The sequence below is a fragment of the Archocentrus centrarchus genome, chromosome 17, assembly GCF_007364275.1.
Source record: "Archocentrus centrarchus isolate MPI-CPG fArcCen1 chromosome 17, fArcCen1, whole genome shotgun sequence".
Classification (NCBI taxonomy): Eukaryota; Metazoa; Chordata; class Actinopteri; order Cichliformes; family Cichlidae; genus Archocentrus; species Archocentrus centrarchus.
The window spans coordinates 19,283,291-19,297,068 of NC_044362.1; the positions used below are offsets into that span (position 1 = coordinate 19,283,291).

Genomic DNA, 13,778 nt, shown 5'->3' on the forward strand with positions numbered 1-13,778 from the left:
TACATCATGGTCTTCGCTTCCAGCAGACCCAGCTTGAAAAATAAGCAGTACTACAATCTGCTAAGTAAAATGTCTGGGGGACAGACTGCAAAATCAGACTGGAAAACAAACACATTAATGGGGTTAGAAATTAATCCCACAGATAAATCAAAAGTGGGAGGAGGAGTTTTTTTTGTTTTTGGTTTTTTTTTGCAATGGGGACAGTAGAATTTGTACAATGTAAGCAAGTGAAAATTGAGCACACTGCCACTTTGATCACACTTCTGCTGACAGGGAGGTGCAATTACAACGTGGGAAGGCAATTATTCACACAACGTGTAAAGAGCCGACAAGAGAAGAGATGGAGAGAGGAAGAAGAGTGGGGGAGGCAGAAAAAGAAGAGAAAGAAAATGAAGCGAAGATGTGCAAGTGAAGGAGAAAACAGAGTGATATTGATGGTGGCATCCCTCAGATGGACAGAATGACAGGAGCCCAGACAGCAGAATCTGAGGAAGTGGCCGTATTTTGTACAAACACATCACCAGGCGCACGCTGTAACAAAACAATCAAAGACATAAAGACAGACAGTGCTGCATGCTGCAAGCCAGATGTTAGGGATCGGGGTGAAAAAGGAACGCAGAAAGCCTGGCAGTTATACCTTCATGTACGCTCTGCATGTCTTCTCTCTTTTTTGAAGCTTTTCCACACAACCAGAGGATCAAGCACCAAAAAAAAAAAAAAAAAAAAAAAAAAAAAAAAAACAGGAAGCATTAAATCATGCCACTTACCATCAATTACAAAGTTAATGAAAGAAGAAAGGTACAGGTCTATTAACTATAACCCTAAGAGTAATAAGTGCTTTTCAGTAGAATGGTGTTTGAATACTAAGTATGAATTTTGATCAAGTAATATTGAAAGAAAGAGATGAGAATGTGCCGCAGTGGTGAGGAAAAAAAAAAAAAAAAATGCTGAGGCCAGATTCTGAAGCTCCCCATTAGTGATGCTTTAAAATACATTCAGAAGATAAACAATGTGGGATGAGGTCATTTGTATTTCTTGTCATGGAGAAAATAATACAGCACTAGCTCTCTTTAAACCCCTTTGTTAGTCTCTTGGCTTTAAATAAGTTGCCGTCTCTTCCTAATTGAGTCAAACCAGAGAAACTCACATATCGTTGCATCAGAATTGAAAAACAAAGAGATAAAAATGTCCTTGTGTCCAAATTACAACCATACTTTAAAAAAAAAAAAAGTATACACAGGAAACCAAAAATGCTTCTTCAACAGAGTCCAGATTGCACCCATGGATGCCGCCATTTACTTGTTTATTTGTAGGAACGGGCTACGTGAAGCTGAAAGGACCACGTTCTGTTTTTGTTGGTGGTTTTTTCGGTTCAGCTTTCTGAATGCAAATCATCTATGCAATACATTTCTTCTAACATTTTCAAACCCATGTGTGTGTAGGCTCAGATGTTTTTTTTTTTTTGTTTTTTTTTTTTAAACTGGCACCCATTGGTTTCTATTATTCCAGTATGGCATGGAAATCATTGGCAGACAGGTTTTAGTCTGCCTTCTGCAGTAACCTGATTTCTTTAATCATAGGAAAGCCAGATTCTGTAATCAGGACAAGGAATTAGGAAAAAAAAAACCCAACACCTTGATTTCAAGATTTCTTGGTCTTACAAATATGAAGTGCTCAAACAGGAAAACAAGTGCTGTTACAAAAGTGCAATGACATCAAAGGAAGGATATTAAATTGTTATATTCACAATTCCAAGTTGGCTGTTTAAAGAGAGACTTAAAATCAGGCATGATGTATATTTCTCTGTCAGTTTCACCCCTGGTGTGCTTGAGACTTAAAGTGTGTTTCTCTGCAGCGCAAACATAGTTTCTGTCACAGGATGTCACAATTTTCAGGTAGTTTTAAGTTGAATGTTGTTGTTGCCTTTGAATTGTTCCAATCACTGCAACAATATTGGCGTTGCAGTAAGAAACCTGTTAGCTCTTATCTTCAGATAATAGCAGTGCAGCTGTCTGAACACATGGGCCCGAACAATGGACATCATTTTTTGTTGAAAAATCACTTTGTTTACACGGCAACCGCTCCAAAGTCTGAATAACAATGTAATTTTTCAAAACTGTCATTCATATCTCCACGGGACTGCAGGCAGCTAAGAGATGTAGGTGTGTCTTGGGCCTGCCTTCGTCCCACTGAGCACCTGCACGAGCTCCAGGAGGGGGCACCTCCACACTTGTCAGCATGAAGAGTTATTCTTTGAGTTGGTTTGGGGGCTCGTGGCCATTAGCTCCTTAAAGGTGGAACTGCCAGGTGAGCCATCTTTCCAAAGCTGGTAATTACCAAGGCGCTGGAAAGGAATGAGCTTCCCCCTCAGGACTAGACCTGCCTCCCTAGCCCCCCTCCCCACCTCAAACTGTGTGTCCCGCGATGATGTATGCGTACATGTAAGAAAGCACCGAGCGGTTTGTGTGTATCTGTATGTGTTTGCTAATGAATGTCTTGAGTCATGCTGACACCGAGCCGGGGCAAAACAGGGACAACGTTTAATGAGAGGTCAGAAAAGGAAAAGGCCAGGGAGGATTTTTCACTGCACCTTGTTGAAGCTGCGTCCAGCTGAGTCCTTCTCGCTGGGCCTGAGCTCCTGCAGCTGAGCATCGAGGATTCCACGAGCTGCTCCATCAGGCGCACCGAGGAGCTGACGTCTCCGGCAAACACCGGCCCTGTGTGTGACGTGCCAGCTCATTGGCTAATTTGCAGGCATTTTCACATCACCGCTACGGATCTAAAAAAAAAAAGAAAAGAAAACGCCAGGGGGAAAAACACGAGGGTGTCAGTGAAATGTCAATGATGCAGCCATCAGATGGTAGTCATGCAATATGAACCTGGACTAATATCTCTCACATACACCTCAAAAATCACAGCAAGTCTGGAAGGAATTTTTCTTTGTGCGCAGACTGAATGTGCTCATAGTGGCTGTTTGATTACCAGGGCCATCATAATGGTGACCAATAAATTGCACCATCGTGCACTCCAAAGACTGCAATACTGTGTTACATGTTTTCTATAAAACTTCTCTTCAAACTGCTATGCCAATCTTCAAGGTGTCATCCTTTCGGAACAAATGATCAATTTTTGCACTAAAATGCAGTAACATGACATCAATCAAAATGTTACTTTGAAGTGCCGCTGCCAATTAACTTCACAAAGAGGAAGCTAATGCCTACCATACAGACCAACATACCATTCAATCCTTGAGCCGCTCAGCCTCCAAAATATAATTCAGATATATCAGAATATCTTGTAGCTACATTACATATCTCCCACTTACTAAAAAGAACTACAGCGGTGTCAAACAAACCAGAAGCATAATAGCTGTAGGCCACCATAGCTGGCAATTATATCTTAATAAAATCTAACATCAGGACTTATACAGCAATTCAGCCAATTAAATACTGTTCGTATTAGTTTCACTTTTTAATGAGCAAATATGCAAACTTAGAACAGATAACTAAAGCTCCTGCTTATTATATGTCATAGCAAGGCTACGTATGGGTATAATCATCAGAGAGTAATGCTCCTAGAGTGGAATCATGTGAGGTTTTCTACTTGGCAACACTGCGTGAGACGCTTAATAAATGCGCTTCCAATGTGTTTCTTCCATGCATATTACTTTTAGGGGAAATGCTGTTAACTGAACACTTCTAAAATTGTGTGAAAAATGTTTTATGCATTAAAGCCGGAGCAGCAGAATTCTAGAAGAAGCAGAAACTGTAGGTTGATTAATGCTAACTTTTTCCTACAACGCAGGACTCAAATCCCACTTTCCCAGCTGGAAGTTTTTTTTTTTTTTTTCATATACCCCTATTGCACTACTGCATCTGACGTCTATTTTTAACTTTTTACTGCTTAATGCTCCTCACCTGATGTGGTCTCAAAAGACTTTATGCAGATGAGGAACATGACTCTAGTTCTCTCTTAAACTGGAGCATGCTACAAGTATTACAGATTTTGTCTAGTGATACTGAAAACACATCACTTGCCCCAGCTTTAATATGATGTGCATACTTTTAAAATGAAAAGTATTATACTATTAATTTTGTTGTATTTCTAGTATAAAAACAGAATATATCCAACATATGTTCAGTTTACTACTAGCAATTTATTTTCCAAAATAACCTTTCAACAACAGCCTGAAACCCTGCCTGAACCTGCAGGATTCTGTAGATGTTTTTTTTTTTTCTTCTCATTCAAAGCGAAAACAATAATCTCTTCTTTAGATTCAGTATGTTTTATCTTGCATTGTTGTGCATCCAAGCAACTGTTATCTGCACATCTACATTACATTTCTACTTGCATGGCATCAAAGCATAAATGTCACTGCAGAAAGAAACCGTGGCTTCCTTGATTCTTACTAAACACGCCTGCAGTTCTTGGCTTTACTTACTCCTGATGCTTTAGCTCATTTCTTTCTGCTGCCAAAACAGCATTTTAGTTACCCTTGAAACTTTCATGTACACTTGAAAAGTTCCGTGCTGGAAAAATAAAACCAAGCTAGGAAAGGGGTCAGAAATTACCACTACAGGTTGGAGCTTAGCCCATTTACGTGGTTGTTTGCTGCTATATTTTGTAATCGACAAATTCCTCCTTTTACCCTTTTGTGCCACTTGAGTCACCCAGTGGGAGGTGCAGTTGCTGAGGTCTGGCCCTTTGGAGCACCACGTCCCTGCCATGGTGCAGAGGAAAGAAAGCGATGCCTGCAGTACCACAGAATAAAAACAAGAGTTGGAGGGGAGCCAAAATTTTGCTCAGATACAGTTTCTCCTGCTTATCCTTTCATTCATGCAGACTTTTCAGCCGGAACAAAGATTTCTAAATGATTGAAAACCTAAAAGCTTTGTAGACTGTCTGTATGACAAAAAGTGCAGAAAGGGGACACTAAAAGACTATTAGATTTCTATAGAGCTTGGCAGAAATTGAGGGGAAAAAAAAACTGAAGTGGACACACACAGTGGTTTGCAGTTGATCGTGACCAGACATTTTACATGCCCTCTGACTATGCATATACAAATAAACACAGCTTGGCTGATAACAGCAAAATCTAAGACTTTTTTCCTTTTTCAGCATTGTCTCCTTTCCTCCAGACAGTCTCTTAACTTGTCAGTCTTTGTTAAGGTAGCTTCTGTTATATTACAGCAGTATCATTGTCAGATGATCATCAGCAAACTAACAGTCAAGTTTCCATTTCCAGGGTTTTTTTAATCTGGGTAAGTAATAGAAGTACTTTGAATTCCCAAATACTGTCCAGCTTCTTCATTGCTTTCTCATTTGCTCTGTGACAGATTCCCCCCCCCCCCCCCTTTGTTCAGTTTCATTTCGAGAAGAAATGGGCTTCAAAATGACACTAACTAGGTACATTATAATTTTTTTTTTTTTTAAACCAAAAAGGCTCAAATCATGCTGTAATAAATTTTTATATTTGGCATGCCCCCTTTTTGAAATGTTACAAAGTAGACAAGCAAACCAAGATGGAAGCAACACCTAAATAAGCACAATTAAAGCACATTTAAATTAACACTGTGATTTTAACAGGTTTAATCAGGAGTTTTACTTCACATTATTTTCATACTGAAAAGTGCAATTTGTGATAATTTTGTGGTTTGGACTTGACGGTTAATGTAAGGGGAAAAAAACTATTCTTGTTTCACACATTAATCTCCAAGAGATTAAGGACTAATTAAGGACTAAAATACAAAATAAACATTTATAAATTAACTCTGGAACATAAAATTTATTTTTTGTAAGCTGGAAAATGAATGCATATGTGAAATGCATATTTGAATCCATAGCAATTTTCATTAGTGTATCTATATAGGTGGGTTTTTTTTACATTCTGAAAAAGTGGATGAATCCTGGCTATTGTTGCTGTTTTAATTATTCTTTAAATTAATGATTTAATATTTGAGTTAAAATATAGTTATTTGTCTTTTTGGTGATACACTGTCTACAGACATGTAGTAAAAAGAGATCTAAATCCTGGAAACAATTAGCATAGTTTAAACTGAGACAAATTGGAAGGCAGGAAAAAAGCTATCTTAAAATTACCAAATTATTTTTATAAAGAAGTATTGATAGCAGAAAACTTAACTCATATATGGACTAAATAAAACAAAATACTAAAGGTTGATTAGTAAGCTTTAGCGACACTATGAGACATCTTTAGGCTATTGAGCTTAGCACTGTTTCCCAGCTCAACCTAAGTTAATAAGCTCCCTGCTCTTGCTCTAGCAAGAAAGACAGGATAAAACAGAATAAAAAACTTTATCAGTAGAGGATATATATATATATATATATATATATATATATATATATATATATATATATATATACATCCAATCATCCACCCTTAACCATGTTTACATACACTCATCGTGGTTCAGGGTGGAATGGTTGTAGAGCTTGAATCTTTAACTCATCTTTCTTTGACTTTATAAACAAGAATTGAACACACAAGTCTAAATTTATTTTGGGTTTTCTTTCACCCACACGGTCAAAATTATACATACAACTTCATATATATGCATACACCCCCACAAATATTTGGTGAAATGTCTTTTAGAAAATTGTACCTCGACCAGATGATTTTGGTAGCCATCAGCAAGCTTCTGGCATAATTCCGGCTGAATATTTGATGCTCTTCTTGGCAGAATTGGTAAAGTTCTTTGGTTGGTTTCATGACCCGGCTTTTAAGCGTAGACCACAAATTTTCAACAGGTTTGAGACCAAGGCTTTAGGAACACCATTCCAGAAGTTTAATGGAGTGGGGGGATCTTTCTTGGTTGGTCCACAGTGATGTAAAACTCACTCCACTGTGGACAGTGATGCTGATGTTTCAGCAGTTTCCAGATCATGGCAGGATTGAGACCTGGTGGTTCCTGGGTTCTTCCTGAACATCCTAAACAATTTCCTCTCATCTGAGGATGACAGTTCAGGTCGTCTTCCAGATCTTACCAAAGTGGTGACACAATTGAGTAACCTGTACTTACATATGATGTTTGAACTGATGATCTTGGAATACGCAGTTGTTTAGAAATGGCTCCAAGAGACCTTCCCAACTTGTGTAAATCTACAATTCTCCTTCTTAAATCTTCCCAGAGTTCCTTGAACATTCCCATTGTTAACAAACAAATCCTTTTTATGCTGGCAAAGAAAAACTAACAGTTGTAATCATGATCACTAATGAGAAATTGATAGGCCTTGACCTTGTCAAGTTAAAAAAATTGCAGAACCTTCAGCACCAACAAAGCTGAAATGAATGTATGTAAATATTGAGCCTGTAAGTATACTTTTTACACTGTGTGGATTAAAGAAAAAAATCTCTTTTAACACTTTGTGCATGCCGATTACTGATAACTCTAAACTTGCTTGCCTGGTTCTTTTTTCAATTCCATTCTTGTTTTTTTTAAAGTAATTAAAGATGTATGCTGTACAGTCATTCCACCCTGGAAAAAACACATTTAAAAAAAATCATCATATTTATGCCCCATGATGAGTGTATGTAAATGTCTGACCACAAATGTACACACACACACACACACACACACACACACACACACACACACACACACACACGAGAGAGAGTGTGGTAATAGTTTTCTTGTCTACGGTGAATAAGTATTTCTTTAACTGTCAATCTGTTCCTCTGTTAAAACCCTATAGTCACTAGGCTGTTAAAAGTTTCAGTGGTATACTGTTACAGCCAAAAAGAAGAGCTTGTACCTTTGTACCAATTTTCAGGTTTCAATAAAACTGGTGGAAATACCTCTGGTCCCTTTGGGGCAGGGCCTCTCCACAGTGGTTCCAGTGTGGGTCTGGGGCCAGTCGATGGCTCTCCTCCTGGTCGCGTCGCAGAAGCGTCTGGGGTTGGAGGCAGCTCGGGGATAGTGGGCTCAGCTGTACTTGAGCCTCGGTTGTCCTCAAATGGATCTCGGCCATCTCTTGGATCTGCTCCTGCTACTGTGGTGTCACTGCGTCCCTTCACAGTAGACGCAGCAATGGTGGTGAGAACCGTTGTGGTCTTGGGTATGGCGGATGAGACAGAGGAGTCTTCGGTGGTTGGCACTAGACAGAGAGCGCGAGAGAGCAATGAAGCTGTTAGAGCTTGAGTCATAAACGTTCTCGCCTTGAACCCCTGTTGTTTCTCACAGTGGGGGGGACTGCATCTGTTTTGAGTCCCATGGTTTGTTGGTATTGCTAGAGTTACTGCTTCCCATAATTCCTGGAAATAAAAGCATTGTGCCGGTTTCACTCTTATTTCCACATTTTTCCGCTCCTTTACTAAAAGCAATCAAGACAAATCACCAAATATAACACTATCACTTACTATTTTTTTTACTTTACTTACCCATAAATAACAACAACAAAGATGGCAATGGCAGTGGGGCATCCTTTGACATAGCATTTATTTCTTCCCAGCAGCGTCAGTACCTTGGGCTGATTAAATGTCAACAATGAAGACAAAGCCTGTCTGCATTTTACCTTTTTTCTGCCTTGTTCATCTCTCTTTCACTCAGATAAAGCTGGTGTGCGGAAGGAGAACTGCACTGCTCTGGGCAAAAACCATACATCAGCAATAATGCGATTCCACTGTATTCAGTCCACGCCTACCATGCGAAGAAAATCTTTGCGCGAATGTACACGTGCACGTGTGCAAGTGCGCTTGTGTTTGCTCGATTACTCAGGTGTGTCCCTGCTTAAAACCATTGTGCGCACACAGATGGATATCTGCTGCACAGTGCCTGGAGATAACTGGGAAATGGGAGCAGAAATGGGAAATCTATAAATTTTATACAATATGAATAGCCAATAAGAATAAAAAGAAAACACACCGTGTATGTGTGTGCATGTCTATGTGGATATACTTGGCTACTTGTCTCCCACATGAATGATTATACATTTTTGCCCACAACCACTTGATTGTATTTTAAGATAAAAGCAGATTCCCAAAATGAGGTCTGCTGCTGTGAAAGGCACCATAGGGTTGTCTTCAGTTTCCCTGGGAGATGATGGGAAAATGCAATATCATCCTGTCTGACACTCCATCATCTGACACATTTCTCCATTTCCTGAGAGAGAATGGTGACTGAGTCCAGACTAATCAGCCCAGCAGGTGAAACTTTATGTTTTCGCTCCATAAAAAATATTTAAATATATTAAATAACTTACATGTGGTGACGTAAGCAGCGGGGAGCAGTATTAGTGTGTTTGGAGGGGAAAAGGAAGTTACTCGTTTGTGGCTGAATTGTGACAATTCTCTCAATGACCTTTTTCCCAGGCGGGAGCTCTGGGTAATTACCTTGTGCTCATTTGGTCCTTGTGTGTTTGACAACTGCACATGCACAAGTTGGCTGCACAAGCTACAGCTAAGGTGCAATTTGCATTACCAGTTAATGATTAAGCCTTCAGTTATCACCCACAGCATAATACATGTTAATAAAAATGATGGCCAAAAGGTACTGAAGTAATCAAAAAGGGACCAGACATCCCATTTTTTTCCCCCCTGTTTGGAGACTATGCATTAAATCTGTTTAAGTAAATATATAAAAACTTTTATTTATTCCTTAACAGACAGATAACTTTGGTGCTATTAAATAACAGTAAAAAGAAACAATGCTACAGTTTTAAAAAATGGTGTTTCAAATATATTGCAGATGAGGATTTTTTATTTTTTTTTTATTGACTCGGGAGAAGTGAGATGATTCATAGGCTGACTTGGTTGATTCAATATACGCATATAATGCAATACAAGGGCAAGTGTAATTAGGTTTCAGAATATTAAACCTCTCCATACCTGAGCAAACTTCTGCTTTTCCACAAGCTGATATAGGCTCTAATATGCATCTGCCTGTAACAGCATGCTTGCTTCACCTGATTAAGTCGCTCCTGAGACTCTGTTTCTCCAACTCAAAAGACCAAAGCACCTAACTTATTACACTGTACTGAGAAATATTTTTGTTTGTTCTTCAGTATTTATATTTGTGTATAAATGCTATTTGTTTTCAATAGTATGATTCAATAAATTTAGATCTGCAGAAAAAAAAATACTATGATGATATAAATTTCAAGGTAAGGAGAAAAAAAAAAAGTTATGAATTCATCTGATCAGTATCCTTTTAAGTAATGGTTCAGTTTCAACACAAGCTTAAATCGATGGCTCTATCCAAAAACAAAAAAGTATACGTATGAAAAAAGAGAAACCAAAGATGTTTGTTTTATTAGGCCTGAAGGCTTATTTACAAAAAAAAAAACAAAAACACAACATTGTGAACCACAACAGGATCTCAAGCCTGTGATTTATTTATTCTTACTTTTATTTTAGCAAAACTTCAAAGCATACTTCAAAAACACATGTTGCCTATCAACTTCTATGATTAATGAGTTGTTCATTAACATACAAGTTTCTGGAAAACTTTAAACAGTCTTGAGTATTTCACATGAGAGATCTTTGTGTCTTTTTTTGATTTGATTTGATTTATTTATTTATTTACATTTTTTACACTTTTCACCAGCTTGAAGTGGGTGGGGCTTATCTGGAAAAAGTGTCTTTCCATGCACCAATTAGATTTTGTAGACAAATCAAAGACAATCAAACTGCACTGAGGCAGTCAGGCTGAAGCAGATGAGCTGAGATATAAATGTGTAAAATTTCAATAAAAATATGTATTTAGTCATGAATATTTAATGCTAATTACTTTGGATTTATTTCTGTTAATCACTTAATTGATTATATGACTCATCACTCAACTCTACTCCTAATATATGAGTCAAAAACCTTTGCATGCCAATAAAGCATGCTCTTTTCAGTGTTCCCACACAGAGCTCTAACTCGATTATTTTCATTAGTGATTAAATTGCTGATAACTTCTATGACATGCAAACAGTTTCCCTGAGCCCAAGATTACATCTTCAAATGTGTTTTTTTTTTCCCTCCCAACTAATAGTCTAAAAAGCTTAAAATATTCTTCTATAGTGATATATATAAAAAAAAAAAAAAAAGCAGCACATCCTTAAATTAGAGAAATTACAAGAAAGAATTCAGAGTTGGTGGCTCAACATATTATTGGGTGTCAAAACATATTCACATGCAATTACAAATGATTATCCTGTCGAAAGCACAAATTTTGACAACTCTATAGCAAGTAGCATCCCTAAATAGGTTTTCATACTATTAGATGATATACATCACTTACTATTAGATGGTCATTTCCTCTTGTACGAGACTGTCAGGCAGAATCACGGATTCCTATCCGTTTAATTAGGAGGGGTACTCAGATGTCGGGAGTGATTTTTATTCTAATCAAAGGCATGATGCCATCTTTGTAGATGTTTATAGCCATCATGTCTTGGGTTTCATATCACAGTGTGATTGAGAACAACACCAAGAACATCAAATATCTATTCAGTAGTACATCCAGTAATGTGCTTATCAGATGTCAATGCAGCTGAGGGGTTATTTTGATGTCTGTGCACCATGCGAGCTACAATTTTCCTTTGATTGCAAAGAGCAAATTCCCCTCCAGTAAGAGCCCTGTGTCCTCTGATAGCACTCAACCAAGAGAGGGCTGCACCAATTAGCTACCATTTCTCTCGAGAGGCAGCGAAGTCACTCTTTATGGGCAATCTGACACCAAAGGCATACTGTTGACATATGGTGAATAATACCTCTTGTAAATAATGGAAGAGTTTGAGATTGAATGCTTGAAAAATGACTGTCACCAGTGTCAAAACAGAGTGTGTAAATTAAAACAGAGCTAAAAGGAAGGAAAACCATTATGCAAGATCATCCATCAAGACACTGGAGATGGTACAGAATTAGTTTTATCACTTTACAGCCCCCCAGAGTCATTTACGTATCTGAGGGGAAGATGACAAAAAATATTAAACCATAATCAGACGATCAGAGGTCTAGACACTCTGTTTGTCCTTGCTTTTACAGCTGACACGGCTGTGCTAAAAGAGCATTTTTTATTTCAAATTACACACATCTTGCGAGAGCAGTAAAAACTATCTACCTGTTCAGATAGACACCAGAATAAATGGATCATAAGCTGCCTAATACTTGCTATTAAGAGAAAGGCAATGACAGCTGCAGTCAAAATCAAGCTGTTTTAATTGCTTTCAGTTTTGAAGATGAATCACTTACAAGGCTAATCCTCACAGCAGACTAACAAATAGATCCGCACAGCTGAAAGGAACTTATTGCCATCAGTTAAAAATCGTCCTCACATTACCAGGATTCCTTTTTGGAGCTGTACGAGTTGATAGATTTGTGATGAATGGAAGAAGGGTGCACGGTAAATAATAATAAAAATAGTGCAGTGGGTAAAAATTAAGGTCACAGCCAGCAGCTGACTACCTCAGTCTGGTGTGACTCCATGTGGTGGTCCTCATGTATCCGTGTGTGATTTGATTGGCTTGACTCAACAACAAGAGAAGAAAAGAACCATGTGGAAGCTACAGTTGGTTTTTTTTTTTTGCCTCTTTACCTAAAGCCACTGCTGGTAATTAATGACAGAAACAAATCCCAGAAGTCATGAATTTTACATTAGGCTGTTTATATGCACTAATGCTGTTCTGCTTGATTCAAGCTTACGTGACTCGAGCTTGGCATGGAGGGTACAGAAACCACAAAACAGGCCGCGTGTACTTTCTGATCCGCTGCCAAAGCACATGTCATTATTCCTCCTAAATGTACAAAAACTCAAGTTATTATGAAATTGTTGCAGGGCTGACTGCTTTATTGACACTTATTCTTTAAAGAGCAGTAGACAGAAAAAGCTCTGCCCAACATATCCTATGTCTGTGTGGGGTAATTTATGAGTCCTGAAACTGAATACCGTGGAGCAGCAGACATAGCACAGTCACAACCTGACAGTCTGAGTCAGAAGGATGGCAAAGCAGCTCACAATAAAGACGCACACATGCAGACAGGAAGATATATGTGCAGACAGAAATATGCTGTGAGCAAAACACCCCAAAACTCTCTGTCATATAGGCCTATAAGGTCCACTGAAAAAAGTTCCCTGCCATAATCCACCGAGCAGAACAATTAGAGCTGTTCCAAATCCCCGACTCATTCTCTGGAGCCGCTATTTCTGTTGCCAAATATCGCGCATCAGAGGGTGGAACACAGGCTTAGTGCATGACACATCTATAAATGTCCTTCGTCTTGAAGGCACACCTGGAGGCGTCGTTCTGGGATATGAAAGCAAACCAGCACGGTGCACAGCTGGATTTGGTCGACAGATATGTACGGCATGCAGGATGTGATATTAATTGTTTTGTAATTTAGCAGAGAGCCCGCTTATTGCTCACTGCTACCATTTTATTCCAAGTAGCTAAGTGTTTCGGATAAAGCCAATAATTTTATTCCACTTGTCTTTAAGACCTCAAAATCGATGTTACCTAAAAGACAAATTAATTTTCTGTTTTCTCTCCTTGTTAGCTTGAAAAGCTCTGTGCAATTACGGGTTCTTTTGATTGGTTTCTGAGCCGCTCGGACTGAAATCAGTTAATGTCTTTGCGCATCACAGAGAATACATTACCGCTGTCCCTCTTAGTTTTGTAACTACGGGCACTTTGATGGGCTTTTTAAAGTATTGACCAGAGCTTTTTTGTGTTCTCAATACATTAGCAGAACCCAGAGGTTTGCGCTAAACTTGTGCAAATTAGGTGAGAGATCAGTGTGGGGAATGAGCTAATCACTTCAAACAGACACCTGCACT

The 13,778-nt window shown here is 38.5% G+C and overlaps 1 protein-coding gene across 1 annotated transcript in view; it reads right to left on the bottom strand.

Moving 5' to 3' along the window:
• The window catches only part of adgrl2b.1 (adhesion G protein-coupled receptor L2b, tandem duplicate 1), a 91,553-nt gene that overhangs the window by 27,840 nt on the left and 49,935 nt on the right, over positions 1-13,778 (bottom strand). Inside the window, 6 exon segments of the mRNA XM_030751568.1 lie at positions 638-676; positions 2,591-2,661; positions 2,664-2,717; positions 4,649-4,743; positions 7,810-7,918; positions 7,921-8,115. Coding sequence (XP_030607428.1) covers positions 638-676; positions 2,591-2,661; positions 2,664-2,717; positions 4,649-4,743; positions 7,810-7,918; positions 7,921-8,115 — 563 coding nt within the window.